We start from the raw sequence: 26,192 nt of genomic DNA on the forward strand, positions 1-26,192 counted from the left end.
CACCCCCCCACCCCATACAGAGCCCCCCTACACACACCCCCCACCCCACCCCATACACACCCCCCCACACAGCCACCCCCACCCCATACAAACCCCCATACACACCACCCCACCCCACACACACCCCCACCCCATAGATAGCCCTCTTCACCCCCCCACCCCCTACGCACCCCCCCCCCATCCCACACCCCCCCCACCCCATACACCCCCCTACACCCCCCCCACCCCATACACACACACACACACACACACCCCATACCCTCCCCCACCCCACAGCCGGTCCTCCCTGCGCACACCCCCACCGCACCCCATACACACCCCCCAAACACGCACCCCTACCCCACAGACGGGCTCCCTACACACACCCGCACCCCATAACCCCCCCCCGCAACTCCCCCACCCCATAAACACCCCCACCCCATAGCTAAGCCCCCCTACACCCCCCCAACCCCACATCCCCCCCCATTCCCCACGCTCTTACAGCGCCCCCTAGCGGCGCCCCGTCCCTCGGGGGGGGTCCCACACCCTCTCTGTTCCTCCAATGGAGGAGCGGCTGCGGCGCGGCGTCACGGGGCGGGGGGGCGGGGGGGGAGCCGGGAAACTCCTCAATGAGGCTCAGCGCGACGGGCGGGATCGGCGCACCGCACCGCACCGCTCCGCACCGCACCGCACCGCCGACATGATCGCGTCCCATCTGCTCGCGTACTTCTTCACGGAGCTCAACCATGACCAGGCGCAGAAGGTGGGCGGGGGGGAGAGGGGAGTTGGAAGTGGGGGGCAAAGCGGGGGGAGGAATGGAGAGGTGAAAAGGGGAGGGGGTGTCGGAAGAGGGGAGGGATGGAAGGGTGAAAAGAAGGGAGGGGAAAGAGGGAGGAAGGGGGAGAGAAAGGAGGGAAGTGGGGAAAAATGGAAAGGTGGGAAGGGGAAAAGTGGGAAGGGGAAACGAGGGAAGGGGAAAAGGGGAAAGGAAAAAAGCGAAAACGAAATGGGGGGAGAAAAGGAAAAGGGGAAAAAAGGGAGAGGGGAAAAAAAGGGGGAAAGGAAAGGAGGAAAAAGAGGAAGGAGAAAAAATGAAACAAGGAAAAAAAAGGGGGGGAAAGGGGCAAAAAAAGGAGAAAAAAATAGGAAAAAAGAAAACGAAAGTAAAAACGGGGGGGAGGGGGCGATAAAAACGGAGGGAAAAGAGGAAGAAATGGAAGAAAAGAGGAAGAAAGGCGGAAAAAAGAGCGGCGGCGCCGGCGCTGTCCCCGCGTGGCCGTGGGCGGGCTGAGCGCTGCCGCCGTGCGGGACGTGCCCCGCGTGTCCCTGCGTGGCCCCGCGGCGGGGGGGGGACCGGGCCGGGCAGGGGGGGTCCTGAGGGATGCGGGGGGGCGAAACGCGGTGGGATTCGGGGACCGGAGCGGCGCCTGGGCTGAGCGCGGCTTCTTTGTTCGGACGGAGCATCGCGTGGTGGATGCGGGGCGGGGGGCGGGGGGGGGGATGGGGGTCCTATGGGCTCCTGTGGGGTCCTATGGGGGGGTGCGGGGGGGGGGGGGGGGGCGAAGATGGGGAGGAGAGCGGAGCGCCACGCTGGCCGAGTTCGGTAGGAAGTGAAGAAAAGGCGCGGGGGGGGGGGGGGGGGGGGAGGAAAAAAAGAAGTGCCGAAAGTGCCCGAGGAGCTCCGATGGAGGGGGGGGGGCGGGGGGGCACGTGGAGAGGGTTGTGTAACGCCGGGAGGGGGGGGGAAGAGAAGGGGGGGTCCGGAGGCGCTGCCGTTGCCGTGCGGCTCCGTCCGGTTATGGGGCGGCGGAGTGCCGGGTGGGGTGCGGGGATGGAAGCGGTGTTTTGGGGGGGGGGGTCGGTGTTTGGGGGCTGGGGGGGGGTCGGCGCCGCACGGCAGAGCTGCGCTATAGGGGATCCGATGGGGCGGGAAATGCGGGCTTTGCGGGTTGGTTCCGTTCCGTTGGGTCGCGTTTTCAGACCGAATTTGGGAGGGGGGGGGGGGGGGGGTGCGGATCCCGAAATGCCCCGAAGGTGGGACAGAACCCAAAACCCACAACCTGCACGGGAGGGGGGGGGGGGGGCGGCCCCACGTGCCCCTCATTGAGCTCCTGGGGGGTTCGTCGGGTCCTGGGGGCAGCGGGGGAAGCGATGGGATGGCAGTGGGGTGGCTGACAGCGGGGTAAAGTGACAGTGGGGTGACTCAGTTGAGGTGACAGCGGGGTGGCTGACAGCCAGCGGCGAGTTCATGACTCCCAGCACAAACACTGGGGCTGTCAGCTTTCCTTCTCCTTCCCCCGGACCTTTCTTCATTCTCCCCCCTCCCCCCCACCAGCCCCAATAGGGGCTGTGTGACTGCGGGGTCCTGGGAGCGGCCCCTCCTCATCCCAGCAGTGGGGACAGACAGACAGACAGACAGACAGATTCCTCCTTCCATCGCCTTGAGGGATTTTGGGGGCAGATTTAAAGAGCATCCCCTGCGGATGATGAGGATGGGGGGCAAGGAAGGGTGGGCAGGGCTGGGGGTGGGTGAGTGGGGCTGATAAAGGGTGAATGGGGCTGATAAGGGATGGATGGGGCTGGGGATGGGGGAGTGGGGCTGAAGAGGGGTGAATGGGGCCGAAGGAAGGAAGGAAGGATGGATGGATGGGGCTGAGGAAGGGTGAGTGGGGCCGAGGATGGGTGAGTGGGGCTGAGGAAGGTTGGATGGGGCTGGGGATGGATGGATGGGGCTGAAGAAGGGTGAGAGGGGCTGAGGAAGGGTCAGTGGGGCCAAGCAGGGATGGGTGGATGGATGGGGCTGAGGATGGATGGATGGGGCCAAGGTAGGGTGAGTGGGGCTGGGGATGAACGTATGGGGCTGAAGAGGAAGTGGGGCTGAGAAATGATGAGTGGGGCTGAAGAGGGGTGAATGGGGCCGAAGGAAGGATGGATGGGTGAGTGGAGCTGAGGATGGGTGAGTGGGGCTGGGCAGGGGTGAGTGGGGCCGAGGAGGAACGAATGGGGCTGAGGAAGGATGAGCGGAGCCAAGGAAGGATTGGCGGATGGATGGAGCTGAGGAATGAGGAGTGGGGCTGAGAAAGGGTCAGTGGGGCCAGGCAGGGATGGGTGGGATGGATGGGGCTGAGGACGGATGGATGGGGCTGAGAAATTGGGTGCAGGGCTGGGGAGGAGGAACCGGCCGAGCAGGAACGCGGTGACTCAGCCTGGCTGGAAGTGACTCCAGGCTGCGTCACGGGGGCTCGGCTGCGCTGTGGGGTCACAGCGTGCACACGTGGGGTGGTGAGGATGTGGGGCTGCGGGGTCACGGCGGCGGCGTGGCCTTCGTCACCTTCCGGGATGGGAGAATGGGGTCAGCGCTCCCCAAAGCTGCGGGGTTTTATGGGGTGAGGGGTTGGGTAAGAGCTGGGAGGGGGTCTGGGGGAGGGGGGGGGGGGGGTTCCCACGCTCGGTGCTTTGGGTTCTGTGCAGCTCGGGGTTAAAGCCTTTCGGGCCCGGATGTGGTTTTCATGCATAAGAGCTGTTTGTCTTCCCCCGGTGCCAAAAAGCGAAAGAATCCACGCCAAAAAGTGAAAGAATCCGCCCCGAAAGGCGCAGCCTCGGCTCCTTCTGTGGGGCCCCGGGGGGGTGATTGGAGATGGGAGGGGTGGAGAGAACACAAAAAACGGAACCCAAAGCAGCGCCCTTCCTATGGGGAGGGGGAGGGGAAAAGGCCGGTGGGGGGGGGGGGGAGGTGGGTGCTGGGTGCCCTGACCCGGCTGAGCCGGGTGGGATGGGCGCTGAGTTTGGAGGAGAAGATGATCCTGGGTTTTAAAAGGGCTTTGGGGATTAAAGGAAGGTGACCCGGGCCTGGTGACGCCGCGGGGGGCGCAGGGGGGACGGAGCCGTACGTGCGTGCAGACAGGTGAGCTGAGCCCCGTGGGTGGGGTTTCCTTCTGAGTTGGCCGCTGCCCTTTAATTAGCGGGTAGGGAAGGGTCATGGGGCCGGGGCACGGCCTGGCCGTCCGTCTGTCTGTCTGCACGCCTCCCGCCGTCCGTCCGTCTGTCCCTGCCCCGCTCGGATGGGAGCTGGCAGCCGGCTCAGGGACGAGGCGTTCCGTTCCCAGTTGCTCTGCTGCTGCACGTGGGGCGAGCGGCTGCCGGCTGCCATCCCTGCGGGGCCCTGCGCCGAATCCTCGCCACCGGCATCCCCTGCGGAGCGCTGCGTCCCGCCGAACCGAGGCGTCACTCCCAGCCCCACGGCTGGGGATCCAACCCCAGTTTGGGGTGGCGGAGGTTGAGCTGGGCTGTGCCAGCGTGTTTGGGCGCCTGCAGGTGGGGGTTCTGGGGCCACCTGTGGGACTGGGATTCTCTTAGGCTGCCTGTAGGGCTGGGCTTCCCTTGGGCTGCCTGTGGAGTCAGACTTGTCTTGAGCCACTGCGGGGCTGGACGTCTCTTTGGCCACCCCAGGTTTGGGCTTCTTTTGGACCACCTGCAGGGTTGAGCATCTTTTGGACCATCTGTAGGGTTGAGCTTCATTTCGGCCACCTGTGGGGCTGGGTTTCTCTTGGGCCACCTGTAGAGTCAGACTTGTCTTGAGCTGCTGTGGGGTTGGACGCCTCTTTGGCCTCTGTGGGGTTGGACGCCTCTTTGGCCTCTATGGAGCTGGACGCCTCTTTGGCCTCTATGGGGCTGGATGCCTCTTTGGCCACTGTGGGGCTGGACGCCTCTTTGGCCTCTATGGGGCTGGACGCCTCTTTGGCCACTGTGGGGCTGGATTTCTCTTGGGCCACCTTGGGGTTGAGTTGCAGAGCGGCTCTGGGTGTTGGCAGCAGTTCTCCACGCACACCCCTGTCATGCCCTGCTGTGGGCGACCCACTCCCACCCTCCATCTGCGGCTGCGTCGTCCCCACGTCCCCCAGCCCCACTGCTCACACCGCTGCCCCTCCGTGCCCCACAGGTGGACAAGTACCTGTACCACATGCGGCTCTCCGAGGACACGCTGCAGGAGGTGTCCGAACGCTTCCGCAAGGAGATGGAGAAGGGGCTGGGTGCTGACACCAACCCCACCGCCTCCGTCAAGATGCTGCCCTCCTTCGTCAGGTCCACCCCAGACGGCACAGGTACGGCGCCGTGGGGCAGCTGGGTGCAGCCGGGGTGGGGGTCTCCCTCGGACCGAGGGCCTCCTGTGCGCTGTGCTGGCAGGATGAGGTGGTCACGGGTCGGATCATCGCTTCTCATTAGCGCTGAATGCGATGGGGACCGCGTGAGGAGGCAGCTGACAATGCCGCCTTTCTGCTCCCTTCCCACACGCCTCTCATCCTCCCCGAGGGATCGGCGCCTCTTGGCTGGGGGGGGCACGGCTCCACTTTGGGCTCCCATCAGTGCATCCGACGCCAAACGACTTCCTGGTGCGGTCATTGGGTGCAGATGCTCCCAGAACCCTCCTGTGGGGTCCTCTAAAACCTGATGGGGGAAAAGCAAAGAACGCTGGGAGCTGGTGGGAAATCGGGGAGTTGTAGAACTGCAGAATGGATGGGTTGGAAGGGTCCTGAAAGATCGCAGAGCCGTGGGATGATTGGGTTGAAAGGGTCCTTGAAGAGCTTAGAGCCGTGGAATGGATGAGTTGGAAGGGTCCTTAAAGGTCACAGAGCCATTGAGTGTTGGGTTGGAAGGGTCCTTAAAGGTCACAGAGCCATTGAGTGTTGGGTTGGAAGGGTCCTTAAAGGTCACAGAGCCATCGAGTGTTGGGTTGGAAGGGTCCTTAAAGATCACAGAGCAATTGAGAGTTGGGTTGGAAGGGTCCTTAAAGGTCACAGAGCCATCGAGTGTTGGGTTGGAAGGGTCCTTAAAGATCACAGAGCAATTGAGAGTTGGGTTGGAAGGGTCCTTAAAGGTCACAGAGCCATCAAGTGTTGGGTTGGAAGGGTCCTTTAAAGAGCATTGAGCCACTGAATGGAGGAGTTCAAAGGGACTTCAGAGTCACAGACCCATGGGATGGTTTGGGTCAGAAGGGTCCTTAAAGGTCACACAACCATCGGGTGGTTGGGTTGGATGGGTCCTTAAAGATCACGTAGGTCCAGCCCTACCGTGATAAACTCACCCACCCCCACCCGTGGCGTTCCTGCCCCACTCACAGCCGTGCGTCCGGCCGCACTCTGCATGACGGACGCTTGGCCCAGCACGGGCCGTCCTTCCCAGCAGCTGCCGAGCCATCATTTGGAGCAACCCCAACACAGCGATCCCAAAGCATCGCTGCCAGGCTGCCTCTCCTCCCGGCCGGGACGGGGCGCTCTGCAGGGCTCAGACCTTCAGGGTCGGCGTCACCTCCTGGATTATGCTGGATGAGAGGGCTTACGCAGCCAGCGGGTCAGGCTGAGATGTAGGGGGAGGACACGAGATGTGGGGCAAGGACACGAGATGTGGGGCAAGGACACGAGATGCAGGGTGTGGGCCTGAGATGTCGATGAGGCACGGCTCTGCACCAGAGGAGCCGAGCTCTGCTGTCTGTGCGCCTCGGCGCTGCTTTCCGCGCAGCCCTGCTGCAGGGGCAGGGAAGCAGTGCTTATCTTTGGGCCCTTTGCAGAGAGCAAACAGCCCCCAGCGGTGAGCTGCGCTGTTTGCTTTCCTGTTTGCTTGCGTCTTATCGCGGTGCGAGGCAGCGCCCAGAGCCCCAACCTCCGGGGGTGTGGGGTGGAAACCGGAGCTCTGCGGCTCCGACCTGCGCACGGCGAGGTTCCTTGGCTGCTGGGATCTGCTTTCCTGGATCCGTGCCCTGGGCTCCGTCCTTGTCCCCACGTCCCTGCACACAGCGATGTCCTCAAGGCTCCGTGATGTCACCAGCCGTGTCTCTGTGCAAACTGGTGTCACAAAGGCTCCACAAAGTCACCATCCACGTCCCCACCGCAAACACCAGCGTTGTGAAGGCGCCGTGCAACCGCCACTGCAGTGTCCGCGTCTCCATGCACACCGATGTCACGAAGTCTCCATGAAGCCACCGTCTGTGTCCCCACGTCCCTGTGCACACCACGGTCACAGAGGATCCATGAAGCCACCATCTGTCCCCATGTCCCCATCCTTGTCCCCACATCCCCACGCACTCCGATGTCGCAGAGGTTCCGTGGAGCCACCATCCATGTCCCCGCGCACAGTGACATCACGAAGGCTCCATGATGTCACCATCCATGTCCCCATGTCCCTGCAAGCCCTGATGTCATGAAGGCTCCATGATGTCACCATCCTTGTCCCCATGTCCCCGCACACACTGATGTCACAGAGGTTCCATGCAGCCACCATCCATGTCCCCGTGCACAGTGGCATCACGAAGGCTCCATGATGTCACCATCCATGTCCCCGTGTCCCTGCAAACCTTGATGTCATGAAGGCTACGTGAAGCCACCACATCTCCATGCACACACAGACATCATGAAGGCTCTGTGGAGCCACTGTCCATGTCCCCATGTCCCCATGCTCACCAATGTCACGAAGGCTCCATGAAGTCACCATCTGTGTCCCCACTTCTGTGCACCCTGACATCTTGAAGGCTCCGTGAAGCCACCACCGCAGTGTCCGTGTCCCTGTGTCTCCACGCACATCGATGTCACAAAGGCTCCATGAAGCCACCATCTGTCCCCATGTCCCCATCCTTGTCCCCATGTCCCCACGCACACGGATGTCACAAATGCTCCATGCAGCCACCATCCATGTCCCTGCGCACAGTGACATCACGAAGGCTCCATGATGTCACCATCTGTGTCCCCATGTCTGCGCCCACCAACGTCACAAAGGCTCCATGACGTCACCGTCTGTGTCCCTGTGCACAGTGACATCACGGAGGCTCCATGACGTCACCATCCATGTCTCCATGTCCCCATGCTCACCAATGTCACGGAGGCCCCACAAAGTCACCGTCCGTGTCCCCACGTCCCCGCACACGCTGATGTCACACACGCTCCATGAGGTCACCACGTGTCCCCACGCACCCCCCACCCAATCCCCCCTTCAGACACCGGTGTGCCACCGAACGCTGCTTTCTGTCCCCACCTTCCGCCACCCCGCAGCTCTCGCTCTTGTCCCCAGTCCTGCTGGGCCGAAATGCACGCGGAGGGACGGCGCCGGCCTGCAGCCACGTGCCAGCAGCTCTGCAGATTGCTGGGCTGCGTTCCCAGAGCAGCGCTCGGATTTCCTCCGAAAGCATCTCCTCTGCTGGGCGACGCTTTGGAAGGGCAGAGCGTGGGGAAGGGCTGGGGAGCTCTCTTGGGATTCTTGCGTCAGCCTACGGGAATGGCTCCGGTGCTGTGACCTTACGGGACCTGCAGCGCTGCGGGGTCACCCCGTGGTTTTTGGGGTAACCTCTGTGGGGTTTGGGGGTTCAGCCCCGTGGAGTTTGGGGCTAACATGCATAGTTTTGGGGTTTGATTTCATGGTTTTGGGGCTAACCCCTATGGAGTTTTGGGGGTCACTGCAGTTGAGTTTTGGGGTTGAGTTTTGGAGTTTTGGGCCAGCCCCTGTGGTTTTGGGGTTCACCTCTGTGGATTTCTGGGATTCAATCCTGTGGTTTTAGGGCCAACTCCTGTAGAATTTGGGCGTTCAGCCCCGTGGTTTTGGGGCTCATCCCCACACGGTTCTGGGGCTAACTCTTGTAGAGTTTGGGGATTCACCCCTGTAGAGTTTTGGGGTTAATACCCGTCATTTTGGGGCTGACTGCTGTAGAGTTTTGGGGCCAACTCCTGTGCTTTTGGGGCTCAGCCCTGTACAGTTTGGAGTTCACCCCTGTGGAGTTTCAGGGTTTACTCCTGTAGAATGTTGGAGTTAATCTCCGTGGTTTTGGGGCTCACCCCTGTGGTTTGAGTCTGGGTTCACCCCTGGCTTTCTCTTCCCAGAGGACGGAGACTTCTTGGCGCTGGACCTCGGTGGCACCAACTTCCGCGTGCTGCGGGTGAAGGTGTCCGACAACGGCCTGCAGAAGGTGGAGATGGAGAGCCAGATCTATGAGATCCACGAGGACCTCATGCGAGGCAGCGGGATGCAGGTGGGCCTCCCCCCGTCTCCATTTTCCTCCCCAAAAGGAACAACCACCCACAGGGGGGCAGTAGTCCAGACAACGCCGCGATGTCCTTCGAGATGCCAAGATGTCTTTTGAGATGCTGGGATGTTCTCTGAGGTGCTGGGATGGCTGTCGAGACACCAAGATGTCACCGTTGCTCATCCTCAGCCGTTGCCTTTCAGCTCTTTGACCACATCGCTGAGTGCCTGGCCAACTTCATGGAGAAGCTGAACATCAAGGAGAAGAAGCTGCCCCTCGGCTTCACCTTCTCCTTCCCGTGTCACCAGACCAAGCTGGATGAGGTGGGTGAGGGATGTGGGGGGCCGAGGGGTGACGTTCCGTGCAGGATTGGGTGGCTGTGCCCCGGTGGGGTCACACCTGGAGCACTGGGGGCCGTTGGAGCACCGGAAGAAGGACCTAAAAGCATCTAATGGTATCCAAAGGCGGGCCAGGAGGATGGAGAAGGGGGGTGAGGGCAACGTGTGTAGGGAGAAGAGGAGGTCCTTTGGGTTCAGCACGAAGAGGCTGAGGGAAAGCCTACAGTCACCTCTTGGCCCTACAGCCCCTCATAACCCTACAGCCCCATGTGGCCCTACAGCCCTACATGACCCCACAGCTCCCCATGACCCTACAGCTCCCCATGGCCCTACAGCTCCTCGTGGCTCTGCAGCCCCTCACCACCCTACAGCCCTACATCGCCCTCATGGCCTTACAATCATCTCGTGGCCCTAAAGCCCCACGTGGCCCCGCAGCCATGAATGACCCTTTGCGGCCATCTCGGCGATCCCGGTGGCTCCCATGGGACACAGAGCTCTCTGTGCCTCTCTCATTGTGCTCTCGGCGAGCAGCTGCTGCTGCTGGATGAAGGCATGGGGCAGCAGCTGCCTGCAGCCCGGCAGCCATGGGGACGTGCCGAGCACCACATCAGCACCAGCGACCTCGCTGGGCACATCGCACACCGCCGCCTCCTGCTTCCCAGGGCTCGCCCCATGTGGGGTCGGCTGGTGGGCAGCTCCACGGCACGGCAGCGGCTCGGCACGTCTGCAGCTCCATTCCGAGGTGCCGGAAGCCGCGTTCCTATGACTGCGGTGATGGGTGAGACCCCGTCCCACCGGTGCCCTCCGCATGCATCAGAGCCGGTTTTGCTGCAGGGCTCCATGAAGCCAAGAGCTGAGGTCACGTCCCTCTGCCGGCGGCAGGGAGCCGATGACTCACGTGCCTGTGGCCATAAACTGGGACGTGGGAACCGCTGCAGATGCCGATGGCAGTGATAAGAGGGAGGGGCTGCCTGCAGAGCCGTGTCCGTCCCTGTGCTGGAGGAGGCTGGGCGGCTCTGACCTTGAGACGTGGGTTGGGTTGTTGAGTTGTGGGTTGGTGGCTCTGACCTTGAGTTGCAGATTGGTAGGTCTGACCTTGAGACATGGATGGGGAAGTTCTGTTCTTGAGCTGTGGGTTGGTGGCTCTAATTTTGAGTTGTGGGTTGGTGGCTCTGACCTTGAGGCATGGATTGGGAAGTTCTGTTCTTGAGTTGTGGGTTGGAGGGTCTGAGCTTGAGTTGTGGGTTGGCTCTAATTTTGAGTTGTGGGTTGGTGGCTGACTTTGAGTTGTGGGTTGGTGGCCCTGACTTTGAGTTGTGGGTTGGTGGCTCTGACCCTGAGACATGGATGGGGAAGTTCTGTTTTTGAGTTGTGTGTTGGTGGCTCTGACTTTGAGCAGCGGGTTGATGGTTCTGACCTTGAGGCGCAGTTTTGGATACGTGGTGGTGCGGGATCCGGCTGAGCGTCCCCTTCTATCTCTTCCCCCAACACAGAGCATCCTTGTCAACTGGACAAAGGGATTCAAGTGCAGCAGCGTGGAGGGGAAGGACGTGGTGTCCCTGCTGCGCAAGGCCATCAAGAAGCGTGGGGTAAGGGGTCCCAGCTCCCAAAATCCCACGATGGGACACACGGGACGCAACGTGCATCGTCACCGTGCAAGCGGAGACACTGTGCTGCTCTTTGGTGGCACTCAGTGCCCTCTGCACCATTTTAGGACTTCGACATCGACATCGTGGCGGTGGTAAATGACACTGTTGGCACCATGATGTCCTGTGGCTATGATGACCAGAACTGTGAAGTCGGACTCATCGTGGGTGAGCGGGGCTGAGCGCGGGGATTCTGGTGGGTTGTGTGGTGTAACTGGGGCTGAGCGCGGGGATTCTGGTGGGTTGTGTGGTGTAACTGGGGCTGAGCGCGGGGATTCTGGTGGGTTGTGTGGTGTAACTGGGGCTGAGCACAGGGATTCTGGTGGGTTGTGAGGTGTAACTGGGGAGGACAGGGGAGATCCGGCCTCCGATGCGAGCGGGTCTCCGTGCTCGGCGCAGGGACGGGCACCAACGCCTGCTACATGGAGGAGATGAGGCACATCGACCTGGTGGAGGGGGACGAGGGCCGGATGTGCATCAACATGGAGTGGGGCGCCTTCGGGGACGACGGCGTGCTCAATGACATCAGGACCGAGTTCGACCATGAGATAGACATGGGCTCGCTCAACCCTGGCAAGCAGCTGTAAGCAGATTCCTGGCTCTGCTCTGCGCCACGTTGCCCATCCTCCCATTGTGTGGGACTGGAGGGGTTGTCCCAGTTAACTGGGTCACAGTGTCCTCCGTCCCACCAACGGGGACCGCGTGGGATTCGGGCTGGCACGTCCACCCAACGCCCGCTTCCCTTGCCAGCCCTGCGCTCGGGGCTGTCGATCCCCTGCCAACAAATCCATCAGCGATGAAAGGGAACACCACCACCTCATGTCCACAGCCCGGTCCTACAGAATTCCCATTCCACAGACGGGCGGCGCGGTTGGGGTTAACGGTGGGGGTCCAACTGTGCACCTCTTGTGTTTGTGAGGTTCGAGAAGATGATCAGTGGGATGTACATGGGCGAGCTGGTGCGCCTCATCCTGGTGAAGATGGCCAAGGAGGGGCTCCTCTTCCGAGGGAAGCTCTCTTCGGATCTGCGCACCACTGGACACTTTGAGACCAGATTTGTCTCTGCTATCGAGAAGTGAGCGGGGGCTGGGTGTCTTTGTGGGGTCCCACACACCACCCACTAGCTGGGGGAAGTGCTGGGCCCACAGTGGATCTCCAGGCACAGACGTCTTCTGTTCTTCGGTGTGCAGGGAGAAAGAGGGGCTGCAGAAAGCCCACGAGATCCTCACCAAACTGGGCCTGGAGCCGTCCCATGAGGACTGCCTGGCCACCCACCGCATCTGCCAGATCGTTTCCACCCGCTCGGCCAACCTCTGCGGGGCCACGCTGGCCGCCGTGCTGCGCCGCATCAAGGAGAACAAGGGGGTGGACCGGCTGCGCTCCACCGTCGGCGTGGATGGCTCTGTCTACAAGAAGCACCCTCAGTAAGTCCTCGAGGCAACGGGGAGCTGGAGGAAGTCTGGCCTCAGGGTGGGGGCCCACGGGCGCCTCCATTGGATCCCACTTGTTGGCCATCTCAGAGGAAGTCTGGCCTCACGATGATGCCCTGTTGGCATCTCTGTTGGATCCCGTCATTGGATCCCGTCTCCATTGGATCCCATTTGTTGGCCATCACAGAGGAGATCTGACCTCGTGCTGGGTCCCGTGGGCACCTCCACTGGATCCCATTTGTTATCCATCTCATCTGGCCTTGTGGTCCATGGGCACCTCCACTGGATCCCAAAGCCCACATGGGCCATCTCAGAGTCTGACGCGACCTGTGAAGGCACGCTCAAGCCGCCTTCTTCCTCCTCCTCCTCCTCTCCCACAGCTTTGCCCGACGCCTCCATAAGACAGTGAGGAAGCTGCTGCCTGACTGCGAGATCCGATTTGTGAGGTCGGAAGACGGCAGCGGCAAAGGGGCGGCCATGGTGACGGCGGTGGCCTACCGGCTGGCAGCCCAACATAAGGCCCGGCAGAAGATCCTGGAGGCACTGAAGCTGAGCCACGAGCAGCTCCTGGAGGTGAAGCGGAGGATGAGGGTTGAGATGGAGAAGGGGCTGGGCAAGGATACGCATGCGGAGGCCACAGTGAAGATGCTGCCCACATACGTGTGCTCAACTCCAGACGGGACAGGTGAGGGCGCCTTCATGTCCTGCACATGGCACAGAGCTCCCAGTGTCTGTGCCACAGAGGCACCGTTATTCCCCTTGGTGGGGAGCAGCACCGCAGTTCAGAGCTCTGGGGTGCCGATGCTGAGCCCCCAGAAGATCCTGCACCCAACACAGCGCCCTTGGCTGGGAAATGGCACCTCCACCTTCTCCGCCGTGGTTTCTCCCCTCCATGCTTACGGTGCTCCCTGTTGAGCTCTCTCCCCTCACGACCCTCTCCTGGCTTTTAGAAAAAGGAGATTTCCTCGCCCTGGATCTGGGGGGGACGAATTTCCGCGTGCTGCTGGTGCGGGTGCGGAATGGCATGCGGCGCGGCGTGGAGATGCACAACAAGATCTACTCCATCCCGCTGGAGGTGATGCAGGGGACAGGCGAGGAGGTGAGTCCACCCGCCGTCCCATCCCACACACCCGACGAGGGCAGATGAGCATCACTTCCCCACCAGGGAAACGGCACAGGTTGCGCTCTGAGCATCGCTGATGGCTTTGGGGCGTTGCTGGGATTGGGGTCAGGGGGCTCTGGGGCGCCCCACAGAGGGAGGACGGCATCCCACGGGTGGGAGCGCTGCCCGCGGGGACGTGGAGGAGCCTGCAGTGCACGGCACACGCGGTGACTGCGCCCTCCTGCCCTCACTCTGCACGTCCAGCTCTTCGACCACATTGTGCACTGCATCTCCGACTTCCTGGAGTACATGGGGATGAAGGGAGTGTCGCTCCCGCTGGGCTTCACCTTCTCCTTCCCATGCAGGCAGACCAACCTGGACGAGGTGAGCCCGGCACTGGCAGGATCCTGAGTGTGTCCCTGAGATCTGGGGGCTGTGGGGCGCTCCTGGCCCAAGCCGCTCACCCCGACCCTCTTTTCTCCCTCCAGGGGATTCTCCTCAAGTGGACAAAGGGTTTCAAAGCCACGGGCTGCGAAGGGGAGGACGTGGTGAGCCTGCTGAAGGAGGCCATCCACCGCAGAGAGGTGAGCGGGGCAGCTCTGCAACGGCGTTAATTGGGCTGGGAACGAATGGGCTGAGCGTTGGGATGTCAGCCACCGCCCTCAGTCATCACACAGGGGTGGATTGCCAGAGCCTGGAGCTAGGAGCCGAGCATCATCATCTCCGTGTGGGAAACCACCCAACCCAACCCAACCCAACCCAACGCTTCCCTTCCAGGAGTTCGACCTGGACGTGGTGGCGGTGGTGAACGACACGGTGGGCACCATGATGACCTGCGGCTACGAAGACCCCTACTGCGAAGTCGGGCTGATAGTCGGTGAGCGCTGCGCCTTTCCCTGCCCCACGGGGGGGACGCCCTCCCCCTGAGCCCCATTGAGACCCTCCCCCCCCCCGCAGGAACGGGCAGCAACGCCTGCTACATGGAGGAGATGCGGAACGTGGAGCTGGTGGAGGGCGATGAGGGCCGCATGTGTGTCAACATGGAGTGGGGCGCGTTTGGGGACAACGGCTGCTTGGATGACATCCAGACCGAGTTTGATTTGGCTGTGGATGAACTGTCCCTCAACCCCGGGAAGCAGAGGTGCGTGGTGTCAGCTGGGGCTGAGAGGAGCGCTCCCTGCCCTGCAGAGCCCTGATGGTGCTGGACCATAGAGACGGTGCTGGGTGCCATGGGCTGGGCAGGGCTGTCCCCTCCGCCCTCGAGTGTCAACGCTCGGCCCTGCCGTCCCCACTCCAGGTTTGAGAAGATGATCAGTGGGATGTACCTGGGGGAGATCGTCCGCAACATCCTGATCAACTTCACCAAGCGAGGGCTGCTGTTCCGCGGCCGCATCTCCGAGCGCCTGAAGACCAGGGGGATCTTTGAGACAAAGTTCCTGTCCCAGATAGAAAGGTGAGGATGTGACTGCGGCCATCCTGCTGCATTTTGGGGGGGTCCTGGGTGCTCAGAGCCGGGGCGATACGGTGTGAGGAATGGAGTGCATCCACCCCGGGCATCACTCTGGTTCGTGTTACCCAAGCTATGGCTCCATGGGTGCCACAGGACACCCGGACCTGGGGGGAGACCTCCTAACCGTGTGCCCCCTGCCCCGCAGCGACTGCCTGGCCCTGCTGCAGGTGCGCTCCATCCTCCAGCATCTGGGCCTGGAGAGCACGTGTGACGACAGCATCATTGTCAAGGAGGTGTGCACCGTGGTGGCCCGGCGCGCCGCGCAGCTCTGCGGGGCCGGAATGGCTGCCGTGGTGGATAAAATCCGTGAGAATCGCGGGCTGGATTTCCTCAAGGTGACGGTTGGCGTGGATGGGACGCTGTACAAACTGCACCCACAGTGAGTGCCTGCAGGGGACGGAGGAGCAGGGAGGTGGGCTGTGGGTTGAGCTCGGCCGGGGGTTCTGCGGTGAAGCTCTGCCCCTTCCCGTGGAGTGCACACAGAGGCCAAGGGTGCAGGGATGAGCATGCGCTGGGCTCAGGGCTCCACAGTGGGGCATACAGAAGGCTCAGGGCTCCATGGTGAAGCATATGAAGGGCTGAGGGCTCTGTAGTCCATTGCACTCAGGGCTCTGCGGTGGAGCATACAAAGGACTCACAGCTCCATAGCAGATCATGCATGGGGCTCAGGGCTCCACGGTGGGGCTGCATGGGGGCCCCTGAGACTCTGGTTGGGTGCTGGCCTTGAATCAGGGCTGGAAGGCAGAACACGGGCTGTGCTCTGTGCCCGGCTCCCAGCACTCCCACGTTGCGTTGGGTGTTGGCGTGGGACGGCATCGGCTGCACTGCAGGACGGCTCTGATGGCTTCCTCCTCCTCCTCCTCCTCCTCCTCCCGCAGCTTCTCAGCCGTCATGCAGGACACGGTGAGGCAGCTGTCCCCGTGCTGCGAGGTGACCTTCCTGCAGTCAGAGGACGGCAGCGGCAAAGGAGCGGCGCTGATCACGGCCGTGGCGTGCCGGATCCGCGAGGCTGGGCAGCGGTAGGGGCAGCTCGGAGCCCAGAGCTCTGCGCCCGACGGACGATTCCTTCCCCGCTCCCTCCCCCCGTACACACACACACACACGGGGCCCTCCCCCCTTCGCTTTCCTCTGGGACACCCAGGCCGTGTCCCGCTCAACCCCAAACCACTCACGTGTCCCCGATGGCACAAAGGATCCGCACGGAGCAGAGCCTTCTGATGCCGCATCCCGCCCCGTAGGGCCGGCCTTTCCCTGGACACCCCCAGGTCTGTTTTCCCCCCCCTTCCCCCATCAGCTGCACAGGTGGGGAAGCACTGGGGACGGGGGTCCCGTTGCATCACCCGGCATCGCGGTCCCGCGTCACCTCGCCGTGTCCTTTAGCGGTGGCACCGAATCTTCCTTTCTCTTTGTCGTTTTTTTCCCTTAATTTAACGTTTCCTTGGGGTCAGACTGGAGAACCCGACATGGCGGGGCGGGGTGGGGGCACTTTGCTTGTCCCCAAAGGGAAAATATGGGGGGAAGGGATGCGCCGCAGCCCCCGAGCACGGCGTGGGGCAGAGCTGCGCTCACGGAGGACGGAGCTCTCAGGGGACTCCTTTGCGTCGGCACTGCGCTCTCGGGGTTGAAATGAAGAAGGGAAGCTGAAGTCGCAGCTGTCAATATGAAGGGAAGGACGGACGGAGCCGGGGGGCGCTCAGAGCTCAGCCCGGCCCCCCCGGCCCGAGTCGGATCCAAGCCAAAGACGGTGGGGCTGCGAGCAGCGGAGCTGCGCCTGCTGTTCTCCTCTCGTGTTTACACTATTTATTTTTAGCCGTGATAGATAGAGAGATAGAGAGGCTTCCTTATTTTTGTACTTTTCGTACCGGTTTCCCTGGCAGTGTGGTGGTGTTGTACTCCTCGGCTCCCCCCAATAAAAACGTGGAACCGACTGAGCTCCGTTTGCTGGGCTGTGCTGAGCCATGGAAGCCACGGCACAAGGCGGGGGGCGACGGGCAGCATTCCTCCTGACCCCAGTTCTGGGCTGCCTCCCCCCACGCTCCTCATCACCAGCTCCAAGCAGGGGGTTTGGTTTGGTTTGTTTTGTTTTTAAAGCTTTTTTTTTTTTTTGACAATATTAAAAAAAATAAGACGTTTTTGAGAGGACGGCCAAGGTCCCCTCTGGGAATGCAAAAAACTGGGCTGTAAATTGCCAACGCCAACAACAGTCCAACGTTAAAAAAAATAAACACAAAGGAACAAAGGCGCTGAGCCCTCAGCACCCCAAGGGGCCGGCGCAAAGGCACTCCGTGGTCACAGTGTTCCTGAGGAAAGCAGGCTGGGTTCCCCCCCATGGTGGATGTGTGAGCTGCTCCCAGCACGGTGCTGGGGGGCAGTGGGGTGGCTCTGGGCAGCTGCAGCAGTGGAGCAATGCAGGATGGGCTCCGGGTTGCAGCGATGCACTCAGTGCTGATCTGCGCCCTCCGACGCCGCTGTGCCGCCCGCCCTCTTCTCCGGCGACGTGTAGAGGAAATTGCAGCAGATGTAGAGGGGGAAGACGAGCAGGCGGCTGTCCAGGTTCATCACCACCTGCTCCTGGGGCGGCACACGGAGCTGTGAGCAGTGCCAGCACCCAGCACCCAGGCACTGCCCCCCCAGAGCTGCTCGCCTCCCTTTGGTGGCACCCATAAAGTGTTCTTGAGGTGCTCCAGCTCTCTGTGCTGCCTGTTGGCGTCGCACATCGCCAGCCATGAGAGGAGGCCGCCCTCGAGCAGACATTCCCTTAACATCGTTAAGTTTACAACAGCAGAGTCCTTATGGAAACACCTCTGTCCCCAAGCACAGGGGAACCCCAATGGTGCAGGGGAATGGAGTGGCATCGCAGCTCTGACCTCGTTAAGCCACATTAATGAGACCCCCGGCACCCCAGCCCAGCTTTCCCCCTGCACGGTGCTCTGCATCCCGCACCAGGGCACAGCGCCCCAGCTTACCTGGTCCTTCTCCAGGCTCAGGATCTGATACCCCGTGGTCCTGCTGCAGATTATTTTCCCGCTGCTGTCAAAGGAGGCGAGGCGCAGCCTACGGATGCGAGGCAGGGAAGGGGCTCAGCGCCCTCCTGTTCTGCCACCGCAAAGGGGCTCCTTGCAGCACAGGAGGGAAGGCCTCGTCAGCCCAGTCCTGTGCTCAGGGAGGTACCTGAAGGCGATGCTGCGCCGGGGCTGCAGGCTGACAGAGCCGCTGCAGGGCTGGTTGAGCGTGTTCCGCTTGAAGATGATGTAACGATTGGTGTAAGTGATGAGGAGGTCGAAGCCGAAGTTGAAGCCGGTCCAACGCCAGCAGTACTGCAGGGAACGGCCGTGGAGCGCCCAGAGCCACAGCGCACAGCCAGCCCCGTCCTGGCAGCTCTCCCTCCCTGCCCCCCGTGTTTGGAGCACACTTACATCACCGTCCTGCGCGAGCTTCCGCCCGCACCTCATGCTGCTTCCCTCCAGCTCCTCCTTGTTGATTTCTTGGGGCCTGCCAGCAAACAGAACAGCAGCACAGTGCACCAGCGCGCCTTGGGATGCGTAGGAGCTCCCAGCGTCGCCTGTGTGGGTTGCAGCTTACTGCCAGGCCCCAGCCCCCATCTCCAAGGACGCCTCCAGAACCTCTACAGATTTTGGGGTCCGACTGTTGCAATGAACCACACGGTGAAGGGGCTGAGCCAACAGGCCGGGCCTCCCCAGCACAGCGCCCAGCTGGGTGAAACAGGCACAGATCCGAGCGCTGCCCCACTTCTCCTGCAGCCAAGGGGCTGCGCTGGATCCCAGGTGGGCACGAGGTGCACCCATGTGGGACCGCTGCCCCCACCCCCAAAAAAACACCACACCGTGTGATCTTTATGAGAAATAAGCAGAGCAAATCCTGCCGTGCACGCACCCAGTGTCGCTGTCCTGTTCCACTCGCAGCATGGCAAACCACTGCTGTTTGTACACGGAGGACAGCCATCCTGCAAAGCAAGAACAACAGCTGGCAACCAGCGCGTGCTGAGCACAGCCCGAGGGCAGCAGCGAGGTTGCGCTGGCCCTAAGAGGTTCATAAGAGATAAAGCACGGGGTGTGGGAGCTCTCCTGGCCGATAGCAGCAAGGCCGCGTCCCGGAGCACACTGTGCTCAGGGGGGGTGGACGGGGGAATGCCAGAAGCATTCCTGCAGGCAGCAGTGGGATGAATGCATACAAGGAAAGCAAATCAGGGCTCATTTACACCTCTTTTTGGGTGGAATTTCCTGATCTTAACACCTCCCCTGGCTGCAAACAGATAAGGGCGGACAGCAAAGCCTCGAGCAGATCTCGCCGTGCAGGGCTGCTCCTCCTTTCCCCGCTCCCTGCAGCTCAGCACTGGGGTGTTGCAATTCACAACCAGCGCTGCAGGAAGCAGCAGATCCCTCCTGCATGACCGCACGCCCCGCCGCCTCTCCCACTGCGGACTACAAAGCGGGTGAGCGCGGCACAGCGGCCGTTCGGCTGTGAGAAAGCAAACAACGGCTGTGCCGTGCTGGGAGCCGTGCCAGAACCGTGGGCTCTTTCACACCAAGCACGAGGAAATGGGCTTCAAAGCCACAATGGCAACGGGAGCGACCCCAGAACGGCTCGCGCTGTGCCGCACGAGGTGAGCTGCCCGCAGGCTCTGCGCCGCAGGGACAAAACGTTCCACCCCACGACTGTTTTGCAACAAGCTTTGATGCACACGGAAGGAGCCCGCAGCTTCACGTGGCACCGTGGGTGAGGGTTTGCGGAGTGAAGGCGTGCAGGAAGCGCCAGGAGCTGCCCCGAACACGGCGCGGGACGGGAGGCGCCTGCTGTGACTCAGGGATGTGGGTCGCAGGGCTGGCAGAGCAGAGCGGCGTGCGCTGCTCGCTGCCTCCTCGCGGTGCTCTGCCTCCACCTGCTGCTCCCACAGCGCTCAGCACACGCGTGGAGAGCCGTAACCGAGCTGCAGGTCAGCAGCTGGGCAGGAGGCATCCGTGGATGGTGTGAGCACAGCGATCCCAGGTGCGAGTATGGACACAAAGAGCAGGGGCAGGGTTAGGGGTTGGGGTTAGGATTAGGATTAGGGCTAGGATTAGGGTTAGCATTAGGGTTAGGGGCTGGGGTTGGGGTTAGGGTTAGGATTAGGGGTTAGGGTTAGGGGTTGGGATTAGGATTAGGGTTAGGGTTAGGGTTAGGGTTAGGGTCACAGGGCTGGCAGAGCAGAGCTGCGTGCGCTGCTCGCTGCCTCCATCGCGGTGCTCTGCCTCCACGCAGCTCCGCTCTGCCAGAGCAAAGAGCAGCCCCAGGTACAACCTGCTAGGGCACTGACCTGGACACAAGGATGTCAAGGAGCTACAGAGTGTGAAAATGACAGATTTCAGTGAGATGCTGTGTTTCTGTGATGCCCAGCCACTGCATCACCCCTAAACGGGTGCCACTGAGATGCAGGCGTGCTGCGCACACAAAGAATCACAGAACGGCCAGGGTTGGAAGGGACCTCAAGGATGATGAATCTCTGAACCCTTGCCACACGCAGGGCCACCAACCTCCACGTTTAATGCTAAACCAGGCTGCCCAGGGCCCCATCCAACCTGGCCTTGAACACCTCCAAGGACGGGGCGTCCCCAACCTCTCTGGGCAGCTGTTCCAGCACCTCACCACTCTCTGGGTAAAGAATTTCCCCCTGAAGACCTGTCCAAGAGCTGAGATGCCAAACTCGAGGTGAGGGACCAGCCTGGGGAGGGGAGACCTGAGGCACTGCTGTGAGGAGCAGGGGGAGGGATGATGGAGGGGAGGAGCGAGGGGAGATGTCCTGTGCCATCAGCTGGCCCTGCATGAGGCAGGGGGTTGGAGATTCATGATCCTTGAGGTCCATTTCAACCCTGGCCATTCTGTGATCAGAGGTACAAATGGCAGCAGTGCTAATGAGGAATGTTTTCAGGTCAGATCTCCACTTGATAAATTGCTTCCAGGCTTGCAGCTTCCAAGCAAAGAAGGAAGCTGCAGGTGAGCCCAGCCCTCAGCAGCCAGGCGTGAGCAGAAATGGTGTTTTTATCACGTTTTATCATTTTTTATCAACTTATGATAACATAACGGCGCCCAGCGATAACAGCACTGAATGCAGTTCCGCCCTGCGGGCAGCAGGCCCACAGCAGCACATCACCCTAAGGAGGGCAAAGTGCAAACAGAACAAGCACCCAACCTCCCCCCGGGCGCCAAACGCTCACCTGGGGGGATGAGGGCGTCCCTCTCCACAATCCGTGCTGACGCCAGGTCGCTGATGATGTACTGCAGGCGCAGGTGAGCGAACACGGGCCGGAAGGCAGCGCCCTGCTCCAGCTCCAGGAATGCAGCGTCACCCTCCAGCTCTGTGGGACAGAGTTTCCCTGTGCTCAGCACTGGTGAGGCCGCACCTCGAGTGCTGTGTCCAGTTTTGGGCCCCTCACTGCAAGAAAGAGGTCCTGGAAGGTGTTCAAAGGAGGGCAACAAAGCTGTGAGGGGTCTGGAGCACAGGGCTGATGAGGAGAGGCTGAAGGAGCTGGGATTGTTCAGCATGGGGAAGAGGAGCTCAGGGCAGAGCTCACTGCTCCCTATGGCTGCTGAAGGGAGGCTGCAGGGAGCTGGGGGTCGGCCTCTGCTCTCGTGCCATCAGTGATGGGAGCAGAGGGAACGGCTTCAAGCTGCGGCAGGGGAGATTCAGGCTGGACATGAGGCTGTACGACTTGTCAGAAAGGTCAGGCACTGCAATGGATGCACAGGGAGGTGGGGGAGGCACCGAGCCTGGGGTGTTGAAGGAAAGGCTGGATGCTGTGCTGAGGGACGTGGGTCAGTGGGAGCTGCTGGTGACGGGTGAGCGGTGGGACTGGAGGAGCTCTGAGGCCTTTTCCAACCTTGGTGATTCTATGGTTCTATGACAGCACAGCTGTACACACCATTCTGCTACAGACCCTGTCTGTATGTGAGGTGCAGCTTTTCGTTCACCGCTCTGCGGTGGCTCCGTGTCAAAGATGACGCAAACTTCCAAATCCTTTCAGCAGAAGCTCCATCCAACTCAACCATCTCATGGTTCCATGTCCTCTGAGCTCCATTCCAACCCAACCATCTCATGGTTCCATGTCCTCTGAGCTCCATTCCAACCCAACCATCCCCAGAAAACACGAGGAAGCCTGGAGATGAAAACTGCCACCTCCCCCTGGATCCCAAGGCCCATCCCTGGTCCCTACCTCTCCTTCGCTCAGCAAACCAGGCATCAGCTTGTGCTAAGAGCTGCTTCAGAGGCCCGTTCCAGGAAGGCACCAGCTGCAGGAACATCCACTAGGTAACACAGACAGACCCCAGTCAGCCTGGCAGATCGTTTCTCCCACGAGCCATAGGTGTGTTATTAAAGCCACGTCTCCATACACCCCACAGTTCCCCATTCTGCACCAAGTGCTCACAGCCCATTTCACGGGGCTCCAACTTGCTGCTTCACACAGCAGCGCCTGGGGAGCAGCAGGTCAGCGCCCCGTGCCAGGTACCTTCTTGAGGGCAGTGTACAGATCCATCTCCACTTGCATCACAAAGAGGTTAGAAGAGCTGATCAGCTGCTTCATGAGGTTGATGCTGGAAAAAGAGTAAAATAATGATCACAGGGGTTCAGGGAGAGAAGGAAGAGTCGGGAATCCGCACAATCCATCAACAGCCAGCACCAAAAAGGCACCAAACGTGGCTGCAAACCGAAGGATGAATACCTGAGTTCTTTGAAGAGCTCCACGCTCTGGTGAGTCATCAGGTTGTTCAGGAGCCACTCGAGGCACCTGGGTTAAAAGCAAGCAGTCAGCGCCTTCCTTTTTCCCTGGGGATGTCAGCAGTTCAGGGGCACAGAGCTCAAGGCAGACAGCTTGAAGTGACGAGGAACTGCTGCTCACTGGGATCCTGCCGTGCTGTGCAGGGAGCATCCTGCAGGACGCTGCCTCACCTTTTCTTCACCGAGTCCAAGCCGTACGTCCCCGCCGAGTTGTAATAACTGCACACGGTTTTGGCATTGATGGTTTCCTTCATCGTTTCCCCGCACTGCAGGATCAGGCCATCCTGCAGAAAGGGAAGGGGGGGAAAAGAAACAAGCAGAAACACTGGGTTTCACGCTCCAAGCAGGAAGGGGGAGATGCAGCACAGCTCATTGTCAACCCACAGCGATGGCTGGCGCCACAGCGACCTCCGCTCTGCCAGCAGCAAGCAGCCAGGCCTGAGCTCCACCAAAACCCATCAGCAGCACCAGGGCAGACAAACACTGAGCTGCTCCAGCACCGCTTCCACACACAGCTGACAACTTCCACACCACCACCGCAGCTCAGCCGTTTTCCAACACGGCCACGGCGCCTCGCTCTCCTCGCTGCAGGAAGGCAGGAAAGGCCCCGCTGCCCACTCACCAGCTGCAGCATGCAGGCGGCCGCCAGCAGGGCAACAACTCGGCCGGGTTTTATCAGCACGTCATCTCGGTACAGCGAGCCGAACGCCACCTGCAGGGCTGGGAGGGGAAGAGCAGCACAGCGCTCAGCGCCCAGCTGGCAGGAGCCGAGAGGAGCTGGCAGGACTCTCCGCGGCAGCGCTGCGGGCTCCACTCACCCTCTATGTCAATGTTCTGGTCGGGGATCTCCAGCTCGATGGTGTCCATGCAGGATTCCTTCCAGGAACCGCTAAACATGCTGGAGAAGTATCCTGACTGCAGGAGGGCAGAGGAGAGAGAAGGAGGTCGAGTTGGAAACGGCACTCGATTGAGAAGCACGGGCAGCTGCGCGTGGAGCTGAAGGTTGTCAGCGTTGCCCTTCACACAGAGAACAGGCAGCGTGCGAGGCACCCTGGTGCGCTGAGAAAGGCCTACGTGTGCTCAGTTTGTGTCTGAAAATGCACCCAGAGAATCTGAACTGCGCCTCTGCAACCAAACACAAGAGCCCAGCAGGGCCAGAAGAGCCGCGCCAGCTGCTTTCCTCCCAACCCCACCAGCGTTGGGGTACAACGAGTCCAGGAGCTGCATCCTTAACGACACCAGCGGGCCACAAATCCTGTGGGCATCAGGGAACCCGCTTTGGGTATCAGAGGGAAAAAACCAGCATGCAAGACATAGAAATTGATGTACAAGGTGGCAGCCTCGCACCAAGGACACGTACACAGACAGCACCGATGGAAATATACCTTCAGGGCAAGGTATTTTAAACTAGAGGGTGAAAGGTTTCCGTCCAAGCGGAGCGAAATGCGCTGCTCTGCTAGGAGCCACGACTTTCCTCCCCAGCAGTGGATGTGCACACAGGGAGATGCATCACCCACTGACGTCTACCTGAGAGATCAGAAAAATAAAGGGTTTGTGTGGCACCGCGGCCCTGAGCTCCGCGTCGGTTCTGCTCTGGCACCCATGGGTGGGAAACGGGAGGCGAAAGGAGAAGATGTGAGGTGTTGAGACGGGCAGCGCAGCTCCTGCTGGCGCCACGCAGCACCCACCTGCCGCAGGTAGACTTTGTGTAAGTTCCACTCCTCTCCCAGAGCGCAGATTTTGATGTCGCTGTTTTCTCCGTTCAGAAACAGAGTCTGGTAAATATACATGGAGGTGCTTTTCAGCTTTTTCCTACGTGAGAAGGGTGACAGAGATGCTGCTTTCAAACGTCACGTGCCACAAAAAACCCTCGGCAAAAAGGGGTCCTTCTCCCCAGAGCAGTCGGATCCCCTCTTCCCCACCCTTACCCCCAGGTGCCCCCCGATGAGCTCCCACATGACCAGCCGTCCCCAGAGCCCCCCAACATGCCCCAGGCCCCACACAACGTCCCAAACTCCTTCCAATAAGCCCCAACCTCTCCAAAATGGCCCCAAACGGCCCCCAGTGGGCCTCAAACACACCCCACACCCCTCCAGACAGACCTCCCCAAACAGGCCCAGACCCCCTCTAACAGCTCCAGATCCCCCAGCACATCCCAGACCCCCTCAAACTGGCCTGCGATCCTTTTAAACAGGTCCCAAATCTTCCCAACGTGTCCCAGAGCCCAGACATGGGGCCTCAATCAGACCCCAACCCCCCCCTCCCCCCCCAGCACATCCCAGATTCCTACAAACAGGCCCCAAGCCCCCACAACATGCCACAGACCCTTTCCCAAACAGACCCAGCCCCCCTCAAACAGGCCAAGACTCCTCCAGCACATCCCAAACCCCCATAAAAAAGGCCCCAAACAGACCCAGCCCCCCTCTAACAGGCTCCAGTCCCACCCAGAACATCCCAGATCCCCCCTAACAAGCCCAGACCCCCCCAGTACATCCCAGATTCCCTCTAACAGGCTCCAGGCCCCCCAGCATGCCCCACATACCCTCATACAGCTTCCAGACCTTCCCAACACACCCCAGACCTCCCTAAATAGGCCTCAATCAGACCCCAAGCTCCCCTCTACATCCAAGACCCCCCCCAAACAGGCCCCAGATCCCCATAAAAAGGCCTCAAACAGGCCCCACACCCCTTCAACATGTCCAGAGCTCTCCAGACAGACCCAGCCCACCCTCCAAGGGTCCCCAGCCCCCCTCAGTACATCCTAGATCTCCTTTATCAGTCTCCAGGCCCGCCAGCATGTCCCAGATCCCCCCAAAGAGGCCACAGATCCCAATAAAAAGGCCCCACACCCCCCCACCTCGTCCCAAAACTCCCCAAACAGACCCCCACCCCCTAACAGGCTCCAGTCCCACCCAGAACATCCCAGGTCCCCCCAAAGAGGCTCAGCCCCCCCTAAACGGGCCTCAATCAGACCCAAACCCCAACTAGCACATCCCAGATCCCTCCTACAGGCCTCACTTAGGCCCCAGACCCCCCCACCCACCCCAGAGCCCCCCAGCACGCCCATGACCGCTCCCCCTTCAGCCCCAGACCTGCGGGGGGCGCTGTGGAGCCGCTCGTCCCGCTCGCTGTCGCTCTCGCTCTCGCTGTCACCGGGCCCTTCGCCCCCTCCCCGCTTTCTCTTTCCTCCCCGACGCCCCCCGCCGCCTCGGCCTCCCTCCCCCGCCGCCCCGTCTACGAGCGAGGGGCCGCCCCGCCGCCTCAGCAGCCGGCTGCTCAGAGAGCCCATCGCCGCCCTCCATGTGGGGAGGAAGAAGTGACGGAGACGCCTCAGCAACGGCCGGCGGCGGCCATGATGAGCGGGGGTGGTGGCGCGAGGGAGTGCGCATGCGCGGAGGGACGCTGCGGGAAG

At 61.2% G+C, this 26,192-nt stretch overlaps 2 protein-coding genes across 3 annotated transcripts; one reads left to right on the forward strand and one right to left on the reverse strand.

The window, feature by feature from the left end:
• Window positions 1-601: 601 nt before the first annotated feature.
• LOC125685178 (hexokinase-2) lies at window positions 602-17,090 on the forward strand. Of its 2 annotated transcripts, none has more exons than XM_048928046.1 (18): window positions 602-742; window positions 4,919-5,081; window positions 8,841-8,989; window positions 9,187-9,306; window positions 10,815-10,910; window positions 11,036-11,135; window positions 11,367-11,550; window positions 11,887-12,042; window positions 12,158-12,391; window positions 12,778-13,082; window positions 13,348-13,496; window positions 13,764-13,883; window positions 13,988-14,083; window positions 14,277-14,376; window positions 14,457-14,640; window positions 14,797-14,952; window positions 15,155-15,388; window positions 15,888-17,090. In XM_048928046.1, exons 1-18 carry the CDS (start codon window positions 680-682, stop codon window positions 16,030-16,032), a joined length of 2,754 nt encoding a protein of 917 aa, XP_048784003.1. In that variant the 5' UTR covers window positions 602-679; the 3' UTR covers window positions 16,033-17,090. The 2 variants fall into 2 exon arrangements, with proteins under 2 accessions (XP_048784003.1, XP_048784004.1); XM_048928047.1 differs by lacking the exon at window positions 602-742 and adding an exon at window positions 3,715-3,883.
• Window positions 16,795-26,160, reverse strand: GMCL1 (germ cell-less 1, spermatogenesis associated). Its single transcript, XM_048928048.1, is given in 17 exon segments — window positions 16,795-17,580; window positions 17,976-18,063; window positions 18,181-18,326; window positions 18,426-18,501; window positions 18,904-18,973; window positions 21,222-21,362; window positions 22,218-22,308; window positions 22,512-22,596; window positions 22,725-22,790; window positions 22,952-23,064; window positions 23,403-23,500; window positions 23,599-23,695; window positions 24,166-24,240; window positions 24,242-24,288; window positions 24,291-24,303; window positions 24,469-24,592; window positions 25,873-26,160. Coding segments are annotated over 17 exon segments (1,659 nt in total). The 5' UTR covers window positions 26,070-26,160; the 3' UTR covers window positions 16,795-17,448.
• Window positions 26,161-26,192: the final 32 nt, after the last annotated feature.

This window comes from Lagopus muta, chromosome 27, assembly GCF_023343835.1.
Source record: "Lagopus muta isolate bLagMut1 chromosome 27, bLagMut1 primary, whole genome shotgun sequence".
Taxonomy (NCBI): Eukaryota; Metazoa; Chordata; class Aves; order Galliformes; family Phasianidae; genus Lagopus; species Lagopus muta.